Source organism: Citrus sinensis, chromosome 5 (assembly GCF_022201045.2).
Source record: "Citrus sinensis cultivar Valencia sweet orange chromosome 5, DVS_A1.0, whole genome shotgun sequence".
Classification (NCBI taxonomy): domain Eukaryota; kingdom Viridiplantae; phylum Streptophyta; class Magnoliopsida; order Sapindales; family Rutaceae; genus Citrus; species Citrus sinensis.
Window position 1 is genome coordinate 9,656,362 of NC_068560.1, and position 23,127 is coordinate 9,679,488.

Genomic DNA, 23,127 nt, shown 5'->3' on the forward strand with positions numbered 1-23,127 from the left:
ACTTGTATAAGGAATGACTTAATATGTAGTTATACCCATTAGATGGTAAACACCTGAATATGTGATAAAATTCTATGGCTCTCTATGTATACTACTAAATCTTTGAATTAACCAGACAACATCACGTGATAATATCTCTCATCATAAAGTGAATATTATCACCCAGTAGATCATTACTCTTTGTATATATATAATGAATTTATTTTTTATAACATCAAATGTGAAAAATGAAATCTAATACAATCTCATAATCATTTATAGTTTATTAAACAAGAAAAGTTTGTCAAAAAATTTATATTTTGTTAAGCAAGGATTTGAATTTTAATAGCAAGCTAAATAAACTACTTGAAAATCATAGTAGACAAACCTTGTTGTTATTGATCGTATTGTATCTTTGATTTTTATTATTTTATTTATTAAAATATCTATTAGCTAATTTTTTTCTTCAATATTACATTAGAGAATCCAAAATAATATATTCTTTGGAACCTAAGCTCTAATCCAATATCCATTGAGATTTGTTGGTACAAAATTGAAGTTCAGCCCAAAAATTCTAAAATTAAAAATAATAAATAAATAAACTCCCATACACCCATAAAGAATATAGAACTTTCCACATCAAGAATAAGATGGGAAGATGCTTAATAATAATTCAAGGGTATCTTTAACACCTTGTATTTCTTAAATTGTTTAAGAAATTGAATAATTATTAATCTGTAATAAGTCATGCTCACCATCCGTAATTCCAGTAACCACGGGGGCCGTATTGTAATTCTGCCAGCATATTAAAAAACAGACCAATTGCTAAGCAGTAGGCATCGATCGGCTACTGCTAGTGGGCAGTAGTCTAGCTCTTCGTGTCAGAGAAACGCCAACTCAGCGAGCCGGCCGATGAACACGTGAAACCAGGACGAGTTAACTCAGCGTCTAAAAAAACTACACACTATCCGATTACGTTTTTGTCGTTTAGTCGACCTTAAACTAATCCTTCAAAACCCTTTCAATCTCTCTCTCTCATTTTTTCTCTCTCTTAAAACTCAGAGAGAGAAAGAAAACCAAAACAAAAATTAAAAAAATATATGTAAATTTTCCGGGAAAATTACTAAAATTTTCTCGGTATCCGAACATTTCCCATCATGCACATCATGTTCCAAACGACTCCCGTCCCCACAACCGCTGCCAAAGCCTTGTCATCAGCATCATCATCATCGACTCTGGCGGCTCCTCGATACAGTACGAGTTATCCGGTGGGGGTTAGGGTGCGGAGAAAAAATATGCCGATAACGTGTTCGGTGCCGTCGCCGTTAATTGACGGCGGAGACCATTCTGTGGTTTTGTTGGAGAGGTGCTACAAAGCGCCCAGTGCTCTACCGTCCGGTTCGACTGCCGAGTACGGTCCGCTTATGAAAGGGGGTCAATACGGTGCATTTGGTGCTGTTACGTTGGAAAAAGGGAAACTTGACACGACGCAGCAGCAATCTGAGACTACACCTGAGGTCTGTAACTGTTATTTTTGCTGCTGTTGTTGTTGTTGTTTTCAGTTTCAAAATTCGTTAAATTTTTTCTCTTTTTTTTATTTAAGTTTTGCAATTTCTTAGAGTTAGGTTTTTGGGTGATTGATTGCCAAAAAAAATTTCTTTATTAAAAGTTTCCTGCTTTGAGAAAAAGGCGTGGTGATAAACACTGTTGATGTTGAATGACGTTGGAAGCTGCAAATTGAGGTCATTTCCTATGGATTCAGTTGCTTTAGGGTTTAAGCTATGCCTAGAAGGATTACTAATCCTGGGGCAATTGTGTGCTATGATACGAATCTGAGAGCAATGACGGTTTTGTTTAAAGGTTCTAGGTTATTTGGGCTAATGCGAGATGGGGGTGAGGGTAGATTTTTGAAGTATGGATTTGAGTGTTTGAAGGTGTTTTAATGTGATTGTATTCTTGTAAGTGGTTGCTCAAAAGCTGAGAAAAGGAAAAATAGGTAGAAATTGTTTGCTTGACTTGTGATTTTTCATTCGTCCTTCCCCTTTGGTTTGCATTGCTTTGACACAAGCTCTTAAGTTGTGTACTTGCAGAAAAGGTTTAAGACGTATTCTTCCATGAATTTGAGAAGTTATTTTGATATTTATTAGTTGTCATTTTTTTAACACGACTTTAGGATTTTTTTGAAGTTGAGTTTTGGTTATTTATTTATTTATTTATTTTCCCTAAAAGTTAGCTATTGGAAAAAGAAGTGGTTGTTTGTCTGTTAATTGTATAAGAGTTATTAAAGGCTACTTTGGGCATTTAATTTTTAATTTTAGGTTGATAAATTAGTTTTTAGAGGAGCTAAAAAATCTGGTTTTAGATATATGGAAATGAGTTAACCAAGATTATAAAAAGCATATTTGGATTAAAACGAAACAACTAAGAATTGAAAATGTTCTTCTTGATCCAAAAAAGTTGGGATTTCATCAAATAAATCTCTATCTAAGCTACTTTGAGCCACTCATTAAACTCAATAATGTAATGAGCTCCACCTATGGAGAAAGTGAAATCGAAAAGTTAGTTTGATGCTGTATTCAACACTCTTTAGAATATAACTAGTTTGATGCTTTATTCAATACTCGTTAGAATCTAACATAGTTGTTCAGTTGGTTAGCTGCCTGCGGAAAACGCACTAGATTTGATTTTAATGACATCCCTGTGCTGGTCATCATTATGTAGATTAAGAGTAAAATAAAGTAGTAATATATGAATGACATCCCTCTGCTGGTCATCATTTATGTAGATTAAGAGTAAAATAATGTATTAATATATGAATGAGCACTTATATAGCATTTAAGTAGTTTTCACCTCAAAAGTGTTTGTGAAAGCATGAGAAAAGTACTATTTGTAAAAGCATGGGAAAATAAAAAAGACAAAAAAGTAGAATCACTCTACAGAAGAGAAAATGGGCTTAAATGGTTTTGAATTTACCTCATGAAGAGGTCATCATGACCATCTGAAGCTCACATATTTCTCATCTCAAATATACATGGTTTAGCTGAGAGGTGAAATTTTCATACCCTTTCTTTTTCTTCTCTCTTAAATGTTCCCTGCCATACTTTCAAAATCTTAAAACTCTTGCAGTGTAACTTACCCCACAGTATGACTCGAAGCAACCAAATTTGCAAGTACTGGTCTGGAGACACCCCGTGTTATGCATTTATCACGAGTTGTAAATCTTATCCCCCCATAATCACATTGTCATTGGTAGAATGTTTTGAATGGGTTGCAGTTCAAGCACAGAAAGCTACCTTGAAATGTGTTCGGTGAACTAGGTTTCCATCAGCGAAAAATCAATTTCCTTGCTCTTGTACAAGCTATTTTGTGTTTTAACTGCAAATTTTCATTACAAATGATCTGAAACCCATTGTTCAGTCCCTATCACTAGTTTATGCCCCTGGTTAAAACTGCCAAGATTATAAATTGCAGTGTTAAAGTTTTAAAAGAACTTAAATTGAGTTTTGTAACTTTAGGATTTTTGGACAAATGATGACCAGTCCTTGTGCTGAGCCGCTTTCTTGCTTGTCCTCTACAATATAATGCAGATCAGGAAACATGAACCTTAATAATAAACCTCAACATTTTACATTCCTGAAAAACAATCTCAATTGTGTTCCCTGCACAAAATATTGTTACTGCAGATACTATTAAAAACTACTCTAATTCTTTCTGTAAATTTACTCCATATCAACTTGTTACTTCTTTAGTACAAGAACAATCTGTTCTGCCTATTAAACTCGCAAGTCATTCCAAATGGTGATTCCTTTTACAAAAGTGTCCTCAATATCATCCCTAAAAGGTGTTTATAAGCAGTTAATACACTTCATTATGATTTGATACCACACCGATTGTGTCGTTCTTAGCTGTCTCATAGATATTATGATTTGAGGTTTTATTTGCCAAAATATTATTAGTAGAGGCATTGGTTTTCTTTGCCTGTGACCTTATGTCAGTAGAAGAGATTTGCTTTTTCATTTGTCTTTCTAGGATGGTGAATATTCAGTACATGCAATAATTGGTTTAAATCTATTGATTTGTTACTGCTGTTTTTCAGTCATTGCTATTAATTAGTTAGTACAATCATCTCCCCCTTAATGATTCCGGTGGCTGTATGTGGTATACAATGCTTTTATTTTTGTTTATAATTCATTTTATGGAGAAGTTTGTTTAATTGGTTTGTTGACTTAATTGTTAAAATTCTATGTTTATGGAATCGTGAACCTTACGCATTGTTGGACTTTTATCATTCATTTGTGAGTGTTGTGCTGATAAATCGTTCATTTGTGACTGGGGTGCTGATAAAGGCCTGAAAGTGAGGTTCAAGGTTTTGCTTTTGCATAACATCCAAACGCAACATTTCATTTTCCTTTTTTTTTTTTTGGCTTGCATAATGGCTAGAAATTTTGGCAAGGAGGCTAATTCATTTTAAAATTACAGCTTGCAACTGGTGGCGGTGGTGGAGATATTGGAAAGAAAATCAACCATGGTGGCGGTGATGGAGGTGATGATGATGGGGATGATGATGACTACTTCGATGATTTTGATGACGGCGATGAGGGAGATGAGGGCGGACTTTTCAGGAGGCGGAAAATCCTTGAAGAGGTTGAAGCTTATAAGCTCTGAAACATACTTATGGACATTTGTTGATTAAATTAATATTTGCTTCTGCTCATATTCTTTTGATTTTGAATTTCGATGTAGTAACTATTTCCATACTTAACTATTTCCATACTTTCTGCCAGCTCTTTGATCGAAAATTTGTAGACGCTGTGTTGAATGAATGGATGAAGACAATGATGGATTTACCTGCTGGGTTCCGACAAGCTTATGAAATGGTACATAGTTGCTCGTGTTATTGCTTTTGTCTGTGAACTCGTATGGCTAAATACTCACTGAAATATTGTTTCTAGGGATTAGTCAGCTCTGCTCAGATGGTAAAATTCCTTGCTATTAATGCCAGACCAACAACTACCAGGTTCATTTCTCGTTCACTTCCTCAGGGAATCTCGAGGGCATTCATTGGCAGGTAGTCTTTCTTGTTGTGCTCCTGGAATTACTTTTAATTTATCATTTATGGGGTTTTGCTTTTTGATTGCTTTGTGATTTGTGTATTTATCGCTTTGTAGCTAATTAATCTTGGTTGTTTTGTATCTGTGTTGGATTTAGAAGTTTGGAGTTGAAAACTGTTAAAGCTTAGACTAGTAGAAGAAATTTATACATTCATTTATCTTGGACAAAGTTTTTGGAAAAAAAAAATTATAAGTATACACTGTCCAATGGTTCAGTGATGTTTGATTGGTTTTAAGATGTTGGATCTCTCATGATGTATCGACTGCTGTTGCCACAGGATGCTCGCAGATCCTTCTTTTTTGTATAAACTTATACTAGAGCAGGCTGCCACAATTGGTTGCACTGTTTTGTGGGAGTTGGAGAATCGTAAGGAGAGGTGTGCTTTTTCTTTCATAACAAAGGAACTTTCCCCTTCCTTTTTATTTTCATTTTATATATTAAGCTAATAAATGTTTGTTTCTGTCATGATAGGATAAAGCAAGAATGGGATCTTGCCCTAATAAATGTGCTCACAGTAACAGCATGTAATGCTTTTGTTGTTTGGTCGCTTGCTCCTTGTCGTTCTTATGGAAACACCTTCCGGTTTGACTTGCAAAATACATTACAAAAGCTCCCAAACAATATATTTGAACGGAGTTACCCATTTCGAGAATTTGACTTGCAAAAGAGAATCCACTCCCTTTTTTACAAGGCTGCAGAGTTGTGTATGGTGGGATTAAGTGCTGGAGCAGTGCAAGGTTCTTTGTCAAACTATCTTGCTGGTAAAAAGGACAGGTAAACATGGTTGCAAAACTTCCTTTTCATTCCTCGTTCACTTATTCGTTATAAATAAAGAAAACTTAGAAGATTGTTCTGTTTACTGTCTAAACCAGTTTAACATTTGTTAAATTTGGGCCACCTTTAATGTCTGACAGGTTATCTGTGACAATCCCATCTGTGAGTACTAGTGCGCTTGGTTATGGTGCTTTCCTTGGACTATATGCAAACATGAGATATCAGCTATTGTGTGGATTTGATAGAGCGGTCATCAACCATTTTGATGTTATTGGAGTAGCACTGTTCTTAAGCACTGCTTTGAGGTATCTCCCTCTCTCTCTTTTACGTATTTGTTTATTGATCTGCATCTCTATATACATTGATAGACTATTCTGGTCGTACCAAATTACCCTTGTTTTAATGTTTTGTTTGTTAAACTTTGACTGGGGAATCTGTTTATTGGTCTGATATGATGTTAGTGTGGTTTCTATTGGAGTGTGTAGATCTATCACCGAGTATTATTTCAATTTTTCTTTACTTAATCAACTTGCATCCTTTCCAAGTCCAGATCCTTAACAATAGTGAGACTCCGCTACAGAAGTACGATTTCTCTAGTTTTGTAGTTAAATACGTTAGAATGGTTTTAAATTAACAGAACTCTGAGATAGTTCTCTGAGGAAATACAAGTGGTGAATACGGTTCCAACTTTTAAGTGCCTTAATATTCCCATTTGTTCAGCCCTGTGCGTAAACAATTAGTAATTTCTGTCCAAATTCTTCTTTAATGCCTATATGTGTTGGACTTTGTCTATTGTTCAACTTCTCAAATGGATTCCATGCAGGGTTCTTAATGTCCAATTAGGAGAAAGATCAAGGCTTGCTTGGCTAGGAGTGGAAGCGGATCCGCTACTTCAGTCAGATGACCTTTTGAAGAAGGCTTACAACAGGCCGTCTCAGGATGTCAATGGCTCAACTCAAAAGTCCCCAAGGTGGTTGATATCAAAGAATGCCATTGTCTCTGGGCTTGGGCTCCTTGGCATCAAACAAGGGAATGTCAACTCTGTTGAAGAGGAAGCAAGGGCTCCTAAAATGCGAAGAAAGAGGATAGTCCGGAAGAAGGTGACCGCATAAATTTCTTGGGAGTTAATCCTAGTCAATAGCCCAATTTTGCTGCCTGTCGAAGAGATACAACTTGGAAGTCCTCATCAAACTCTTTGAGACATCTAAGAACTAGTAGGGAGGTGTTTCCTGACAAGTATAGTTCACTGCTAGAGGGATTCTTTTCTTGATGTCTAAATACTATATGTGATACAACGACGTATATTCCAATTTTTCTCTAGTTAAATTCTAGTAAGTTAGAAAAGTTAATTTTGTTCTAGCGATGAATTGTTTTCTTAATAATAATAATGGCCTGTTGCTTTGGAATCTTATTCACTCTCTGTAACCCAGTTAAATTGTGCAAATTCTACTGCAAATTTATCAAACAGAGTGTCTTTGTGATTGTTTTGATACACTTTTGATGGCAAGTTCAAGTTTGAATCATCTTGTAACGCCAATATGTTGATATTATGTAATAAATATGATTGTTAAAACATAAATTTTGATAAAATTATTAAAGATATTTTAGATTTTTTATATTAGAGTATGAGGTTAAATCAATTTAAGTAATACTGTTTAAGTGTTTACTAGATACTCCTAACGTTGTATCTTAAAAATTATGCCCTACGAAACTCTTACCAAATTTTAGTTGTACTTTCTAGCCCGATTGTAGAAATCCTTACTCGATGTGCTTCACCATACAATATGTCAACTTAATTTTACTTAAACTTACTCGACTTCGATTTGTAAATTTTATGCCTAAATTTTTGTCCACAAATTGGTCCCAGTTCCATGCTTCTTCGGCTTGGGTGATCCCACCAAAACCATTACGTCCATTCAAAAGGGTTCCACGTTGAGTGCACGAAATCCACAAGTTTGATTGACCAGAAATAGCCAAAAAAGCTGATGAAACCCACGTTCAAAGATGCCTTTTGTCGCGGAGGCCTAGACACTACCCCCATCCCCTCTTACCATATTTTTTTAAGGCAAATGCTGAGTTATAATAATTGTAACATATATTTTTTATGTGAATCACATAAATTATGAGTCTTATAATTTTGTGTGGTTCACATGAGAGATATATGGTACAATTATTATAACTTAAAGGCTCCCATTTTTTAATTGAAGAGGCTATGATTGAATTGAAAAATTATTATTCAAAATCCCAAAATAGAAAAAGAAAAGCAATTGTTGGAAACACAATCGGAGTTTTAAATTGACATGAGAAAAGAATTTATTATTATTTCTTTTTAACAAAAATTTAAGCTCGGACAACATTATATACCCAAAATACCCCTCAGGTTATCCCAAACTGTCTAAACTCCCCCACTCCTCTCAACATCATCTCTTTCTAATCTTCCTCCCCCTAAAAACCAGCCATGGCTTCAAATTCAATCACCTCAACACTCCAATATCGGCTTGTAAACCACCCCCAAATCCTCAACTTCACATGGACTCAAAACCAAACCCCAGCTTCCTCCCCACACTTCCTTATTCTCTCCATCCTCACTTACCTCTCCCTCACATTCCTCCTCTACCACACATCAACATCAACATCACCACCACCATCACCTCTCATTGAACCCCACATCCTCAAGCCCATCACAGCCGTCCATAACCTCATCCTCCTCCTCCTCTCCCTCGTCATGGCCGTTGGTTGCACTCTCTCCATCGTCCTCCATTCACCCGACCTCCGTCACATCCTCTGTTTCCCCCCCACCATTTCTCCCTCCGGTCCCCTCTTCTTCTACGCTTACATCTTCTACCTCTCCAAAATACTCGAATTCCTAGACACCCTTTTGATCATTTTGTCAAACTCCATCCAACGGCTCACGTTCCTCCACGTCTACCACCATGCAACCGTCGTCGTAATGTGCTACCTTTGGTTACAGACGAAGCAGTCTTTGTTTCCTATCGCACTTGTCACCAATGCAAGTGTGCACGTGATCATGTACGGGTACTATCTATTGTGTGTGATGGGGTTGCGGCCAAAGTGGAAGAGATTGGTCACTGATTGTCAGATTGTTCAGTTTGTGTTTAGTTTTGTTGTTTCGGTTTTGATGCTGTATTATCATTTTACGGGATTTGGTTGCTCTGGGGTTTTGGGTTGGTGCTTCAATGTTGTGTTTAATGCTTCTCTTTTGACACTTTTTGTTAATTTTCATTCCAAGAGCTACGCTAAAAAAAAGCAGGGATGATCAGAACAAATAGTTTTTGTGATTGTTTTTGTGTGTGTGATTTGTTTTTTTAAGTTTGATTTTGTTTAATTAAGAAGGGTTGTGATCTGTTCATTGCAATTGACAGAGATGTTTTCGAAAGAATTGCGTGGGATATACACCGTTTCTCTCGTAATACCCAAAATATATCTCTATCTATTAAAATTTGTAACTTTACATATACATACTTAAAAAACCAAAAAAAATAAAAAAATAGCCTCAATAAAATGCCACCAAAAAATTAATACTCGACTCATTAAATTTACTTACTCGACTAGATATTCGATTTATTCAATTGCTTTCACTTTTTATTCAACTGAATGTTCAACTTACTAGACTTCAGACTCGACTTCGTACTCGATTAGATATTCGACTTATTCAATTACCTTCACTTCTTACTCGACTGAATGCTCAACTTACCAGACTTCATACCCGACTTCGTACTTGACTAGACACTCGACTTATTCAATTGCCTTCACTTCTTACTCGACTGAATGCTCAACTTATCAGACTTCATACCCGACTTCGTACTCGACTTATTGAATTGCCTTAACTTCTTACTCGACTGAATGCTCAACTTACCATACTTTACTTCTTTAAAAATATTAATACTTGACCCGATGTACTTACCCGACTTAATACTCGACCTCTTTAAAAATTACATAAATTTTACTCGACTTGTTCAAAAAATTTACTTGACTTTTACTTAATACTCGACTCAATTAATATGCTTACTCAACTTCCTACTGGACCATATACTCGACTTACTTATCTCCAATTCTTGCTCGACTAAATTCTCAATTTACCCGACTTCGTACTCAACATCTTCCTGCACTGAGAGGAAGAAATGTGTGGATTCTTAATTTTTTTAAGGTTATTTTTTACTTTTCATATCTTCGTGAGGTATATGTATATAATAGGGTATAAATTTAATATTTAAGGACAAATTAGGGATATTTAAATAAAAAACCTAATGTTTTCAATTGCCTAGACTTTGTATTTTCAGTTTTAGTAATACATGTCGTTTTTCACCACATTTGTTTAGTCTCTCCCTTTTAAATCCCCTCTCGCACAAAAAATTTGGATTTGTATTTTGTAAACTAATATTTTTCATTTTGTTAATGTATTAATTATTATTATCTACATTTATGTGATAGGGCACATGCCAAAATTAAGTTATGAAATTTTGCAGCCCCTAAGCACTCAATGTTTGTAGGCACAAGTTCAAGTCCCACCATTTGTTAGGATTTAAATAAAGAACATTATAACCATGAGTCCAAAAACTTAAAGTTAGCTTAAGTGCTTGGATTCGAGTCCTAGTTATTGTTGGAATTCGATTTTCTTTCCAATTAAATTGGGTAAGGGTAAAATTATTTCTCAATTAATAAGGACAGAGTGGATATCTCTCTCGATTTTCCTCCCAATTAAATTAGTTGGAAGTAAAATTATCTCTCGATTAATAAGAGTAGAATAAGCTTCGGTTGCCGACTTTGGCCATGGACATCAACAGAGAAAATTATGAATTAGGGCTGCCAATTATCCAAAAAGCTGGTGTTTCTCACAAGATTGACTTCAGAGAAGGCCCTGCCCTGCTTGTTCTTGACCTACTGGTCCAAGATGTAAAAAATCTCACCAGATCCATCATTTCAAAAAAAAATTATATAATAAGTACACGTAATCAAATGTAATTAGATAGTCAAAACTAGATAATAAGTACACTTAATCAAATGTAACTTGAACGTTAAAAAATAAAAATTTATATAAGAAGAGGATCGCCCTTCATTCATTACGTCTGAGTTAAAGTTTGAAATATATTGTTACAAATATTTAAAGAGCGTAGGTATTACAAAATGAAACTAAAGTGTCAAACTCAAAATTTATGATTTGTAAGTAGTACATTTATGAGTATCAATAATCTTTATAACAAAAATGAACTGGCAAGTGTCAACACACATACATGACACATAACTCTGCAGCATGAGATGGTCCAAACTCCTAAATCGATCGATCCATGCATGGACCTTATTCATAGCCAAGTGCACGTGAGATGGAACCATTGAAATGTTGATGGAGGAATAAGCTATAAAGCTTTATGTCACATGCAAGACCATTCATGGTTTCTGCAAAACCTGGCTAGCCATTTGCATCGATCTGTTTCTCTCCGTAACATTAATTAAAACAAGGAAAACAAAACAACATCATTAACTCGACAGAGAAAAAGTGGGCACTTGGCAGTGGGCTGGATTACTTAGGAGGTAAAATTCCCACACGTTAGGAATTTGGCACATAATCTCGGAGTTTTAAATTGACATGAGAAAATAATATATTCATTAACCTCATACGTTAAAGATGCGACGAGTTTGAGATTATGTGCCAAATTCCTAACGTGTGGGAATTTAAAGATGTTAGTACAAAACATGTGTTCGTCCGTGGAGTAGAATCATGGAAATTACAGATGCTGCTACAATTACTAACGTGTGGGTGGGGATAAGCATAACTTTTTTCACCCAATGCCATATTTCTGCACGAAATAACATGCAGATATAGTATTTTAGAAGATTATGAAAAAATACATAAAAATCATTACTAGATCCAAATTTGTGCTATTTTCATACATAACTTGAGAATATTTATAATTACCCATCAGAACTAGTGGAGTAGAATCAGGGAAATTAAACATTCTACAATCATTGACGTGTGGGGTGGGGATAAGCATAAACCTTTTCTATGCAGTATAAAAGAATGCAATAACTCCTTTTCTTTCATATCTTCGCAACAAAAGCACATCTAATAACTCTTCAGAATTCTCGTCTTCTTTGTCAGAATGGTTGATGCGATCGTTTCCTCTCTCCTGGGGCAGCTGACCTCCGTTGCGGCTGATGAAGTGAAACAACACGTGAGGCTTGTGACTGGTGTCGGAGAAGAAGTGAAAAAGCTTACCAGCAATCTTCGAGCCATTCGAGCTGTGCTGGAAGATGCAGAGAAAAGGCAAATGCAGCGCGACAATGCTGTTACTTTTTGGCTGGATCAGCTCAGAGACGCATCCTACGACATGGAAGATGTGTTGGATGAGTGGACCACTGCAAGGCTCAAATTGCAGATTGAGGGCATTGATGATGATAATGCTCTTGCTCTTGCTCCTCATAAGAAGAAGGTACGTTCCTTCTTTTGTGCTGTATCAAACTGCTTTGGTAGTTTCAAACAACTCTGTCTTCGTCATGACATTGCTGTCAAGATTAGGGAAATCAATGGAAAGCTAGATGATATTGCCTCCCAAAAAGATAAGTTTAACTTTAAATTTGATGAGAATGTGAGTAACAATGTCAAGAAACCGGAGCGAGTGCGAACCATCTCCTTGATTGATGAGGGAGAGGTTTGCGGTAGAGTTGAGGAGAAAAATGAGCTCTTAAGCAAGTTGTTGTGTGAAAGTAGTGAACAACAAAAAGGCCTTCATGTCATCTCACTAGTTGGGTTAGGGGGTATAGGTAAAACCACTCTTGCACAACTAGCGTATAATAATGATGAGGTGAAAAGAAATTTTGAAAAAGTTATATGGGTGTGTGTATCAGACACTTTTGAGGAGATTAGGGTCGCCAAAGCAATCATTGAAGGTCTAGGCGTGTCAGCTTCTGGTTTAAGCGAATTCGAATCTCTTATGAAACAGATTCAGGAATATATTACGAGGAAGAAATTTTTTCTTGTTTTAGATGATGTGTGGGATGGAGATTACAAAAAATGGAACCCATTCTTTTCTTGTCTAAAGAATGGCCACCATGAAAGTAAAATTTTAATTACCACACGTGATAGGTCAGTTGCTCTACAGTTGGGATCAATAGATATTATCCCTGTCAAGGAGTTGGCTGAAGAGGAATGCTGGTCGTTGCTCGAGCGGTTAGCATTCTTCCGTCGTTCTGTTGATGATCATGAAAAATTAGAACCAATCGGGCGAAAAATTGCACACAAGTGCAAAGGTCTGCCTCTTGCGGCAAAGGTAATATGGAATCTCTTGCGCTCTAAAAGTACAGTAAAAGAGTGGCAAAGAATTTTAGATAGTGAAATGTGGAAAGTAGAAGAGATTGGGCAAGGTCTTTTAGCTCCTTTGTTGTTGAGTTATAACGATTTACCCTCCAATTCTATGGTAAAACGGTGTTTCTTATATTGTGCTGTCTTTCCAAAAGACTACAATATGTATAAAGAGGAGCTAATTTCACTATGGATGGCTCAAGGTTACCTTAATGCAGATGAAGACGAAGAATTGGAGATGATTGGAGAAGAGTATTTCAACATGTTGGCAACACGCTCTTTCTTTCAAGAGTTTAAGAAAGACGATGATGATGATGAGATTATAAGTTGTAAGATGCATCACACATTACATGATTTTGCCCGACGTGTAAGCAGAGAAGAATGTTCGTGGGCAGAAATTAATGGTTATTTGTCGGTAGAAATTAAAGGCAACAAAGAATCAGTTATAAGCTATGTTGATCACAAAGTCCGTCACCTAGGGTTAAATTTTGAAGGAGTAGCTTCATTTCCTATGTCCGTTCTTGGACTTAATAGATTGCGTACCCTCTTAATTTATGATGAAAGTCCTTCCAATCCGTCTCTTAATAGTAGCATCCTTCCGGAGTTATTTAGTAAATTGGCATGTTTAAGGACATTAGTTATAAGGCAATCGTTCTCACTTTTTCGTCCTAGCCCAAATTTCATTAGAGAAATTCCAGGAAATGTTGGAAAATTGATACATTTAAAATATCTTAAGTTGTCTGGACTACGTATAAGGAGACTACCTGAGACTTTGTGTGAATTATATAATTTACAAAAGCTAGATATTAGGTGGTGCCGAAATCTTAGAAAATTGCCTAGGGGGATTGGGAAGTTAATGAACATCAGGAGTTTACTGAATTTAGGCACTGATTCGTTGAAATACATGCCAGTAGCGATTTCCAAATTAACCAGTCTTCGAACATTGGAAACGTTTGTGGTGGCTGGAGGTGTTGGTGATAGCAGTAGGTGTAGCCTTAAATCTCTGAAAAATCTTCAACTCCTTCGAGAATGTGGAATAGAAGGGCTAAGTAATGTGTCACATATAGATGAGGCCGAGAGATTAGAACTCGACAATAAGAAAAACCTCCTTCGTTTTCGTCTTGTGTTTGGTGAAGTTGTAGGTGGGGAAGGTGAAGAAAGGAGGAGGAAGAAAGAGAAAGATGAACAACTTCTTGAAGCCTTAAAACCGCCTTTGAGTGTAGAGGAATTAGACATTTTGTTATACGGAGGCAACATTTTTCCCCAATGGTTGACTTCACTATCCAATCTAAGGAATTTACATCTTCGCGGGTGTCTTAACTGTGAGCATTTGCCTCCTTTGGGAAAATTGCCTCTGGAAAAACTCGAACTATGCAGCTTGAAAAGTGTAAGTTAGCGTTTATTTTTTGGATTGGATTAGGAATCTTGGGAGTGGGAATCCTAGGATTGGGAGTGTGGAGTGGGAGTGAGAGTAGATTGTTTACTTACACTAGAATGGAAGTATGGAATGGAGATCAGAATCCAATTTATGTGTTTACTTTGTCTTGGATTGAGAGTAAATAGTTTCAAATTATAATTTTATCCTTAATTAAAGAATTATAATTTTTAATTACAAAACTAATAAAAAATATATTTAATGAATAATATTTATTTTATTATATTTGTAAATTTATTATAATTATTAATATTCTTAATTATGAACAATAAATTATTAATTGTAATTTTAATATAAAATGAAATTTTATTTTATTTTATTTAATATAATTATATTAAATTTATTATTATATAAAATAATAATATAATATTATTTAGTACAAAATTAATATTTTTTTAAAATAAAGTATTTATTATTATTATTAAATAAATATAGTACTATTATTTTTAAAATAAATATAATAATATTATATTTATTAATTTTTTATTAATATAATAATATTATTTTAAAATAATTTTAACTTAGAATCAATATAAATTATTATTTAGTTAAATATAATATTATTATTTAAATAAATATAATATTATGTATTTTATTTTATTAATTATAAAACATAAAATAAAAAAAGGGTAGAAATGGGAGTCTCACTCCCACCTCTCTCAATGAGAGTCCCACTTCCACTCCCCACTCCAAAAATAAGTGAGACCTACAAAGTAAGACTCCCAATTTCTCCCCATTTTAAATAAATAAATATTAAAATAGGAAGAATCCACACTCTTGTTCTCACTCCCACTCCATCAAGTAAACACGACGTAAAACATAAAAAGAGTGGGTAATGAGTTTTTGGGAATCGAAGAAAGTAGTGAGGATGGCCTATCTTCATCTTCATCTTCATCTTCATCGTCATCATTGGTTATTGCCTTCCCCAAATTGAAATCACTCGAAATTACAGACATGAATGCATTGGAAGAGTGGGATTACAGTATTACAAGAAAGGAAAACATCTCCATCATGCCATGTCTCTCTGTCTTGCGGGTTTATCTTTGCCCCAAATTAAAGGTGCTGCCGGATTACCTTCTTCAAACGACGACACTGCAGAAATTGAGGATCCTTCAGTGTCCAAGTATGGAAGAACTGCCCATTCTAGAAGACCACATCTTTCTTCCACGTCTTTCTTCCTTGCGAATTGAGTATTGCCCCAAATTAAAGCTGCTGCCGGATTCCCTTCTTCAAATAACCACGCTGAAGGAATTAGGGATGGAGGGATCTCCTCTTCTGGAAAAACGTTATGAAGAGGGGAAAGGAGAAGACTGGCGGAAGATATCTCACATTCCCCACATCATGCGGTCGGCATAAGATATTACTCGCCGGTAATTTCTCCTCCTCTGATTTACTCTGTTGTTGCTTGCAATGAAATTAATAAAAATAATTATATTTTGAATTAAAATTCTATAATTATATGCAATGTTTTCTACTATTTTGATTTGCTAATTGAATTTAACTATTTACTTCAAACATTAATTTAATGGGCCATTCTATGATCCTGTTATAAAAATTATAGAATCAATCATGGTATAAATATGTATGGTTAAATTTAATCAATAGTTCATAAAGTTACAAGTTAGTTAGGATAAGTTAGAATAATACTTTAATTTCAGTTATTTAAAATTTAAACTTCCTAACTATTAAATCTGTTAAACTTGTTTTCTAAAGATTAAATAATAATAATAAAAAACAGGTGTAGTATGTTTAAATTTCTATATTTTCTTTTAAAAAATATATAGTCTTTGTAAAATTTCATACAACATCATAGAAAATCCTAATGCAATTTATTTTTTAATGTACGAAAATTTGTTATGTGTAACTTCCTGAGAGACAAAATCTTTGTGATACATTTGCAGTAACGTTGAAAACTAAATTATCAATTTTATCTTGTATAATGATAATCTTACTTTTTTATATGTAATTTATGTAACATTAATTCTTTAAAGTAACCGTGTAATTGTTTTTAGTAGTACATTAGCCCACTTTGTTTTATTTCGTACGAGTGTAATTATGTTCACCAGGGATTCGAGGAAATGTCGGAACTACATTTGGTTTTAATGATGCAGGCAGGAGAGCAAGACTATGAAAATGAAAAATTTAGCGAAAGGATTGCTAAAATGTTCTGCTGGTAATTCACTTGCTTTGTTTTATAGAATTTCATTTCCATCTTCATCTATTGATATCTTGTTGTGTATAAACAAGGACAGATAAGTAAAGATACATCAAAATTTACTATTACGATGATGCTAAAGCAAGCTCAAGCTCAAGCATTGCATTTTTATTTTATTTTATTTATAGAATTTTCATTTCCACCTGCATTGCATTTTTATTTATTTTTAGGTTGACTTTGAATACTTCATGGTGAACATTGGGGTGACCAAGGATTAGGCTGGCAGTGGAACGACTACCACTGTGGTTATTGTGCGACTTTGAAGAAGAAAGTGATGGCTGGGTCTGCTCTGTTTCTATCTTTTTTTATTCTTTGATCGGTTTATCCTATATAAACATATGGAATTATGCTAATATTATCAATTTTTTCACCCAATTTTCACTGTTGGTTGTGATAACAATTTCAGGCTCTCAAAAGCTACAAAGCAAAGCATTTGTGGGCTGATCATATGTTTCAATTGAGGAAGGAGCTTGGTGTTGGCAATATTGTCCAGGTAACCACAGCTGATAATTTCCACAAATTTGCATTGTCAGAATACACTTTAATGTTCATTGTGTTCCTATGTGTTATCAGGTTATCGTGGTATGTAAAGTATCATCTTTAAGGATTTGTAAGAGACTTCACAGTAACCTTAGTTGTCACCAGCTCGTGCAATTGCTCATTCATTCAAGAGTACTTCAAAGTTAGATTTTCAAGGTTTGTATGTTTAGTAGCGATTAAAATGTTTAGTCACTCATTCTTAATCTTTTCTGATTTTCAAGTTCTTTAGGGCCATAAACAGTTTTCCAACTCATTCTTGATTTTTAGGTTGATTTCGAGCACCCTGTTGAGGACATTCCTGAGACCAAGGGTTAGGCTGGCGAAGGAACCACTACCTCAGTTGTTATTGTGCAAGGTTTGATCATTGGACCTTGAATAAGAATGCCTTACACGCATTCTGTAATTCAAGCATTCTCTAAAGGAAAAGAGCAGTAGAAGGGATAGTGATGGCCGGATCTGCACTATTTTAGTTGAAGATCTCTGTGATGTCGATGAACTTAAAGCAGTTGATACTTCTTGAAAATTGTTATTACGGATGAATTGATTCCTGAAGACGGGTATCCAAAGGCGTATTTTCATAAACTTCCTTCGTTAACAAATGTTCCAACGCTTGCTGTAGTAACAATTTTATAGCTTGCATCTCTCGGGTGCATCATGTTCACGGGTTGGAAGAAGCATTTGTGGTAAAGCTTCAAAGCTTGTAAAATGGCTGTGAAAAGGCACATTCAATTCGGTATGCTTTGGTGCGGTCTCCTAATGCTAATAATATATTTTGTATAGCAATCTTAATATGCAATAAATCATTGTGTCCAAAGTTTTCTATTAATTATATGGTGACTGAAATTTTAATTATCATATCAATCTTAAAATTTTTTGTAACCCTGTTTTACTTTGCTTGTACAGAGTACCTGTTTTGGCTGATATGTCGAATTCCTAGAAATTCATTCCATCGGTTTCCATTGGTTTTAGCACAAACAGAAACAGAGAGCCCTGGGAAAAAGTTTTACTTTTGGTCGTATTATGCCCTTGTTTCTTCATTCATCCTGGGAAAAAGTTTTACTTTTCCAAGCTGCTTTGTAGCCAAATTTTGATGCCATCGATGCATGATTGTCATTTAGATTTTCCAAATAATTGTCATTTAGGTTGGGGAAAGTTATTGTCTTAATTAAATTACAGGTGATAAGATGCTGCTTCAATTTTGCAAGCATCTTGTACTGCGAAGATTCTGCCCACATGAGATGCTGTGATTCTTGACGTCAGGATAACACAGGTCAAATTTTAGTATCAATATATATCATCTTCTTTACTGTTCTGCCTCTAAATATTAAACTTTAATCAAGTTGTTTTTGTTTGTGTAAGTTATCAGGTTAAGGATACTAAGCCGCTTATTATGGCAAATGTCAGAATGAAGATTGTTCACCACACCTGGTATGCATGATGGCCAGGAAGATTAATTGTTCACAAGCCAATTTTATCAGTGTTATATTTTTTGCCTCCTTTCGAGGGACATCATCATCAAATTTGAGTAGAGAATCTTTGAAGAGAATTTTGTTGTGAGAGTTTCACAGTAGTGAATTCTGGGAGCTCGAACTCACTTAAGTGAGATATTAGGGAGTATTGGGGATTTGGGTTATGAGTAATCATTATCCTTCCAGTATGTGCAAGCTCTCACTTGTTAGAGTGTGATCTTCAAGGGTTTGAGAAAGTCTTTGCAGTAAAGTTTCCCCCACAAGCAATTGCTGCGAAGAGGCATATACATTTGAGAAATTCAGTTTCAGATTTTCTAGACGTGTATGTTTAATTAGTTTCGATTATAATATTTTGTCACTCATTCTGAATCTTTTCTAATTTTCAAGTTCCTTAGGGCCACAGCTAGTTATTCAAGTCTGCATGTGGCTGCAAAAAGATTGATGGTCACAAAATTATCTTGACCCTTGAGCCATTGCGTTTGAGCACAAACAGAAACAGAGCTAAAGGAAAAGAGCTTGACGCTAGAAGATGCTCTGAATATAATAAAAGTATATTTTTACTTATTGTGGTTATTTTACTTTTGTTTCTCCTGTCAGCATATTTGATTATGTCGTTCGAATTCGAGCTCTTAGACTTTATTTAAAACCATTTTCAGGTGGTTTGCAAGCTAATTCAGTTAATGCAGAAGCAATACTCCAGACAAAGATGAGCAAATTGAAGGTGATAAATGCATATATGGTGGCCAAATCGCTGATCATATTTCATCTCTCAATCTAACATGATTCTGAATTTTAATTCCATGAATAATTGTTAGGCTGGTACAGATGTTCTTAAAAGGGCTATTAAACTACCTTATGGAATTGGAAAGTTGCTATTTCCTGAATGAAAGAACCATCTTCTGTTGCCAAGGCATTCCCCACATGATGAGATTCTGTGATTGTTACCGGCTCCTTAATTATTTGTTAAATCAGGTTTTTCTTATCAAGTATATCATCTTATTCACCATTTTGGCTATATCAGAATTTGCTAATACCATGCTGTCAAAGCAAGCTCAAGCACTAGATCCCTAATAATAATGCATTGCATTTTCATTTTATTTTTAGGTTGACTTTGAAGACCCTATGGAGAACATTGGGGTAATCAAGGATTAGACTGGTGATGGAACTACTTCCACTGTGGTGTTGTGTGCAACGTTCAGCTGCTGGACTTTGAAGAAGAAAGTGATGGCCAGGTCTGCTCGGTTTCAATTGAGGATGGATAGCTGCCTGGAAGGCATGATGATTATTATTGCATGATATTAAGGTTCTAAGATAATCATTTCTATCTTGTTTTTTTCTTTGATCGGTTTATCCTCTATAAGCAAATTCAATTATGCTAATATTACCATTTTTTCACCCAATTTTCACCGTTGGTTGTAATAACAATTTCAGGTACTCAAAAGCTACAGAGCAAAGCACATGTGGGCTGATCATACGCTTCCACGGAGGAAGGAATTCAGTATTGACATTATTATGCAGGTAACCGCAGTTGTTAATTTGCACAAATTTGCATTGTCAGAATGCCCTTTAATATTCACTGTGTATCTTTTTGTTATTCAGGTTACCATGGTATGTAGAGTATCATCTTTGAGGGTTTGTGAGAGCCTTTGCAGTAAAGTTACCGGCTCGAGCAATTGCACATTCATCGAGTACAATTTTGGATTTTCAAGGTTGCGATTGGCAGGCTTAGTCACTCATTCCTAATCTTTTTTGATTTTCAAGTTATTTAGGTCCATTAACCATTTTCACACATGTTTCATTGCTAGTTGTAATAACAATTTCTTACCCTGCATCTCTAAGGTGCATAACGTTTGAAACAGCTTTTGCGGTAAAGTTTCAATGCTTGTACAATGGCCGTGAAGAGGTACATTCAATTCGGTACCTGTTGGTGCGGTCTTCTAATGCTAATATCATGTTGTGTATATTTAGTTTGCAATTAAAACGTAGGCATACATTCTTAATCTCCAATAAATCATTGTGTACAAAGTTTTCTATTAATTATATGGTGACTAAAAGTTTAATTATCTTAAAATTTTTTGTAACTCTCTTTTACTTTGCTTGTACAGAGTACCTGTTTTGGCTGACATGTCTAATTCGTAGAAATTCATTTCCATCGGTTTCCATTGGTGCTAGCACATACAGAAACAGAGCTCTACTTCTTATGGTATTATGCCTTTGTTTCTTCATTCACCATATTTGTTCGAATTCATGCCCTCATTAAAAATACTTAGTCACTCATTCTGAATCTTTTCTAATTTTCAAGTTCCTTAGGGCCACAACCAGTTTTTCAGGTCTGCAGAAACTATCTTGAGTGTTGAGGAATTGCGTTTGAGCACTCACAGAAACAAGGCTAGTGGAAAAGAACTTGACAGAAGAATTATGCTCTAAATCTAACAAAAGTATATTTCTACTTCTTGTGGTTATTTTACTTTTTTGTTTTCTGTTATCATATTTGATTAATTCGTTCGAATTCAAACTCTCTCTCACTATTTAAACCCATTTTCAGGTGGCTTGCACGCTAATTAAGTTAACGCAGAAGCAATACTCTAGACAAAGATGAGCAAATTGAAGATGATAAATGCATATATAGTGGCCAAGTCGCTCATTACATTTCATCTCTCATACGAACATGATTCTGAATTTGAATTTCCATCAATAATTGTCAGGCTGGTGCAGATATTCTTGAAAGGGTATATTAAGCTACCTTATGAAATTTGTAACACCCCAAAAATTACCCATGAAAACACAAGGGTAAAATTGGAATGAAACCCCACATCATTTATTCTTATTAATAAATCTCAAGATAAACAATCATTATTCATACTCCAACTAAATCCTTACATAAAACATATGAAATAAGGTCTCCAAAGAAAAGTTTCTAATGCAAAATAGGAAGTGTAGTCAAATTTAATCTTTAAAGCAACTCCAACGATCCACTAAGAAAAATTCTTCGTCTAAGAACCCAAGCCATATCTCTAATCAATCTGCAAAATATTGGAGACGAGGGATGAGCCGTCAACTCAGTAAGCAAATCCATGCACAATATTTGAAAACCTTTGTCATATACCTTTAAACATTTTATAACAACATCTTCATTTAGCATAAGGGGTGGATTCATATAAAAACATTAAAGCGTAAACATTGGTAGCTGATGCCTCGTAGTTATCATCATTCATCATTCATCATTTAGGGTTTTATACCCCGCATTGTTTTTCATTCAGGGTACTATACCCCGCATTGTTCATAACATCCTTGTGCACAAGATCATCATCATTCCAACAAGCTGGCCATAGCATTTCATAACATCATAACATTAACATTATATACATTACTGCGGACTATGAGCCAAAACATTTTTGAATCCACCATACATCCTTTCATAAATAGCATTTAAAGTCTTCTAAAACATTTAAAAATCTTTCTTTGATCATTTAATTCTTTTAGAAAATTCTTTAAGAAAACATTTTGTTTAAGATAACTAATTTCTTAAGAAAAATTCATTTTAAAATACATTTATATAAATTCATTTAAAAGTGTTTTTATTTTACAAAATTCATTTAAATATTTTAGAAATCAGTTTTGTAAAAATTTCCATTTAAACATAATTTTTGTAACATAAATTGCATTTATTATAAAGCACATAATGCATGAATCTACTTACCTCGATCCGTAGCAATCAATTCAATACCTCAAGAACAACCAACGAACTCACCCTTGTCCTATAATCATCATAAAAATATTCTTATCAATATCATCTCTAACCTTAAACATAATCCCAATCATCCTTAAATCATAGACATTAATACTACCTTAATACTTATACATATTCTAAACATATCCTATACTTATGAGTATCCTGCACATGCTGATTTTTAATAACCTATACACATGTCGAAAAACCATGAAATTTACAGAGGCACTGTGAACATGCATAGCATTGGATACAATATTTCACAAAAAATCAGCACAAGTCAAAATCAAGCCAGAATATTGACCTTTCACCAAAGTAATAAAACTGTCCAGCACTGACCAAACCAGACATTTTCCACTTAGAAAATTCATAAAATATTCTTTGGTACTCGAAATAATATGCTTCTTTTTTCTAATTACAGAAGACACATTCAAAAAGTATATAATTAAAATTCATAATTTTTGGACTCCTGAAACTATTTTAAAACGTTTTATTTCCGAGAACATCTAACCCGTCCAGAAAATTCCAGATTTGAAAACAGAATTTCAAAAATTC

At 34.7% G+C, this 23,127-nt stretch overlaps 3 protein-coding genes and 1 long non-coding RNA gene across 10 annotated transcripts; all 4 read left to right on the forward strand.

Moving 5' to 3' along the window:
- The first annotated feature begins 1,002 nt into the window (after positions 1–1,002).
- LOC102620240 (protein RETICULATA-RELATED 1, chloroplastic) lies at positions 1,003–7,276 on the forward strand. Its single transcript, XM_052441854.1, has 8 exons — positions 1,003–1,496; positions 4,459–4,623; positions 4,764–4,856; positions 4,932–5,047; positions 5,369–5,467; positions 5,563–5,865; positions 6,006–6,170; positions 6,689–7,276. The coding sequence occupies exons 1-8, from the start codon at positions 1,137–1,139 to the stop codon at positions 6,975–6,977; spliced, it is 1,590 nt and encodes a 529-aa protein (XP_052297814.1). The 5' UTR covers positions 1,003–1,136; the 3' UTR covers positions 6,978–7,276.
- Positions 7,277–8,230: 954 nt separating this feature from the next.
- Positions 8,231–9,229, forward strand: LOC102612452 (elongation of fatty acids protein 3-like). The gene has a single exon (XM_052440434.1). It carries the CDS (start codon positions 8,324–8,326, stop codon positions 9,140–9,142), a length of 819 nt encoding a protein of 272 aa, XP_052296394.1. The 5' UTR covers positions 8,231–8,323; the 3' UTR covers positions 9,143–9,229.
- A 2,755-nt stretch (positions 9,230–11,984) lies between these two features.
- LOC107175073 (putative disease resistance protein RGA3) lies at positions 11,985–14,579 on the forward strand. The gene has a single exon (XM_052441073.1). The coding sequence runs from the start codon at positions 11,985–11,987 to the stop codon at positions 14,577–14,579; it is 2,595 nt and encodes an 864-aa protein (XP_052297033.1).
- Positions 14,580–15,385: 806 nt separating this feature from the next.
- On the forward strand, positions 15,386–21,698 carry LOC102620344 (uncharacterized). Of its 7 annotated transcripts, none has more exons than XR_008054748.1 (18): positions 15,386–15,988; positions 16,730–16,791; positions 17,004–17,115; positions 17,240–17,326; positions 17,407–17,529; positions 17,641–18,106; positions 18,277–18,643; positions 18,740–18,801; positions 19,230–19,391; positions 19,499–19,563; positions 19,658–19,814; positions 19,947–20,145; positions 20,274–20,360; positions 20,442–20,551; positions 20,682–20,824; positions 20,948–21,045; positions 21,153–21,280; positions 21,388–21,698. It is a non-coding gene; the product is annotated as an uncharacterized LOC102620344 (long non-coding RNA). The 7 variants fall into 7 exon arrangements; XR_008054744.1 differs by having other exon boundaries at positions 15,387–15,988; positions 21,145–21,280; XR_008054745.1 differs by having other exon boundaries at positions 15,387–15,988; positions 20,682–20,759; positions 21,145–21,280.
- Positions 21,699–23,127: the final 1,429 nt, after the last annotated feature.

Excerpts from the sequence above, each read along its gene's own strand:
- LOC102620240 (XM_052441854.1), top strand. The coding sequence starts at position 1,137 with ATGCACATCATGTTCCAAACGACTCCCGTCCCCACAACCGCTGCCAAA. Across the intron at positions 1,497-4,458 it reads AATCTGAGACTACACCTGAG|CTTGCAACTGGTGGCGGTGG; the intron begins GTCTGTAACTGT and ends TTAAAATTACAG. Across the intron at positions 5,866-6,005 it reads CTTGCTGGTAAAAAGGACAG|GTTATCTGTGACAATCCCAT; the intron begins GTAAACATGGTT and ends AATGTCTGACAG.
- LOC102612452 (XM_052440434.1), top strand. The coding sequence starts at position 8,324 with ATGGCTTCAAATTCAATCACCTCAACACTCCAATATCGGCTTGTAAAC.
- LOC107175073 (XM_052441073.1), top strand. The coding sequence starts at position 11,985 with ATGGTTGATGCGATCGTTTCCTCTCTCCTGGGGCAGCTGACCTCCGTT.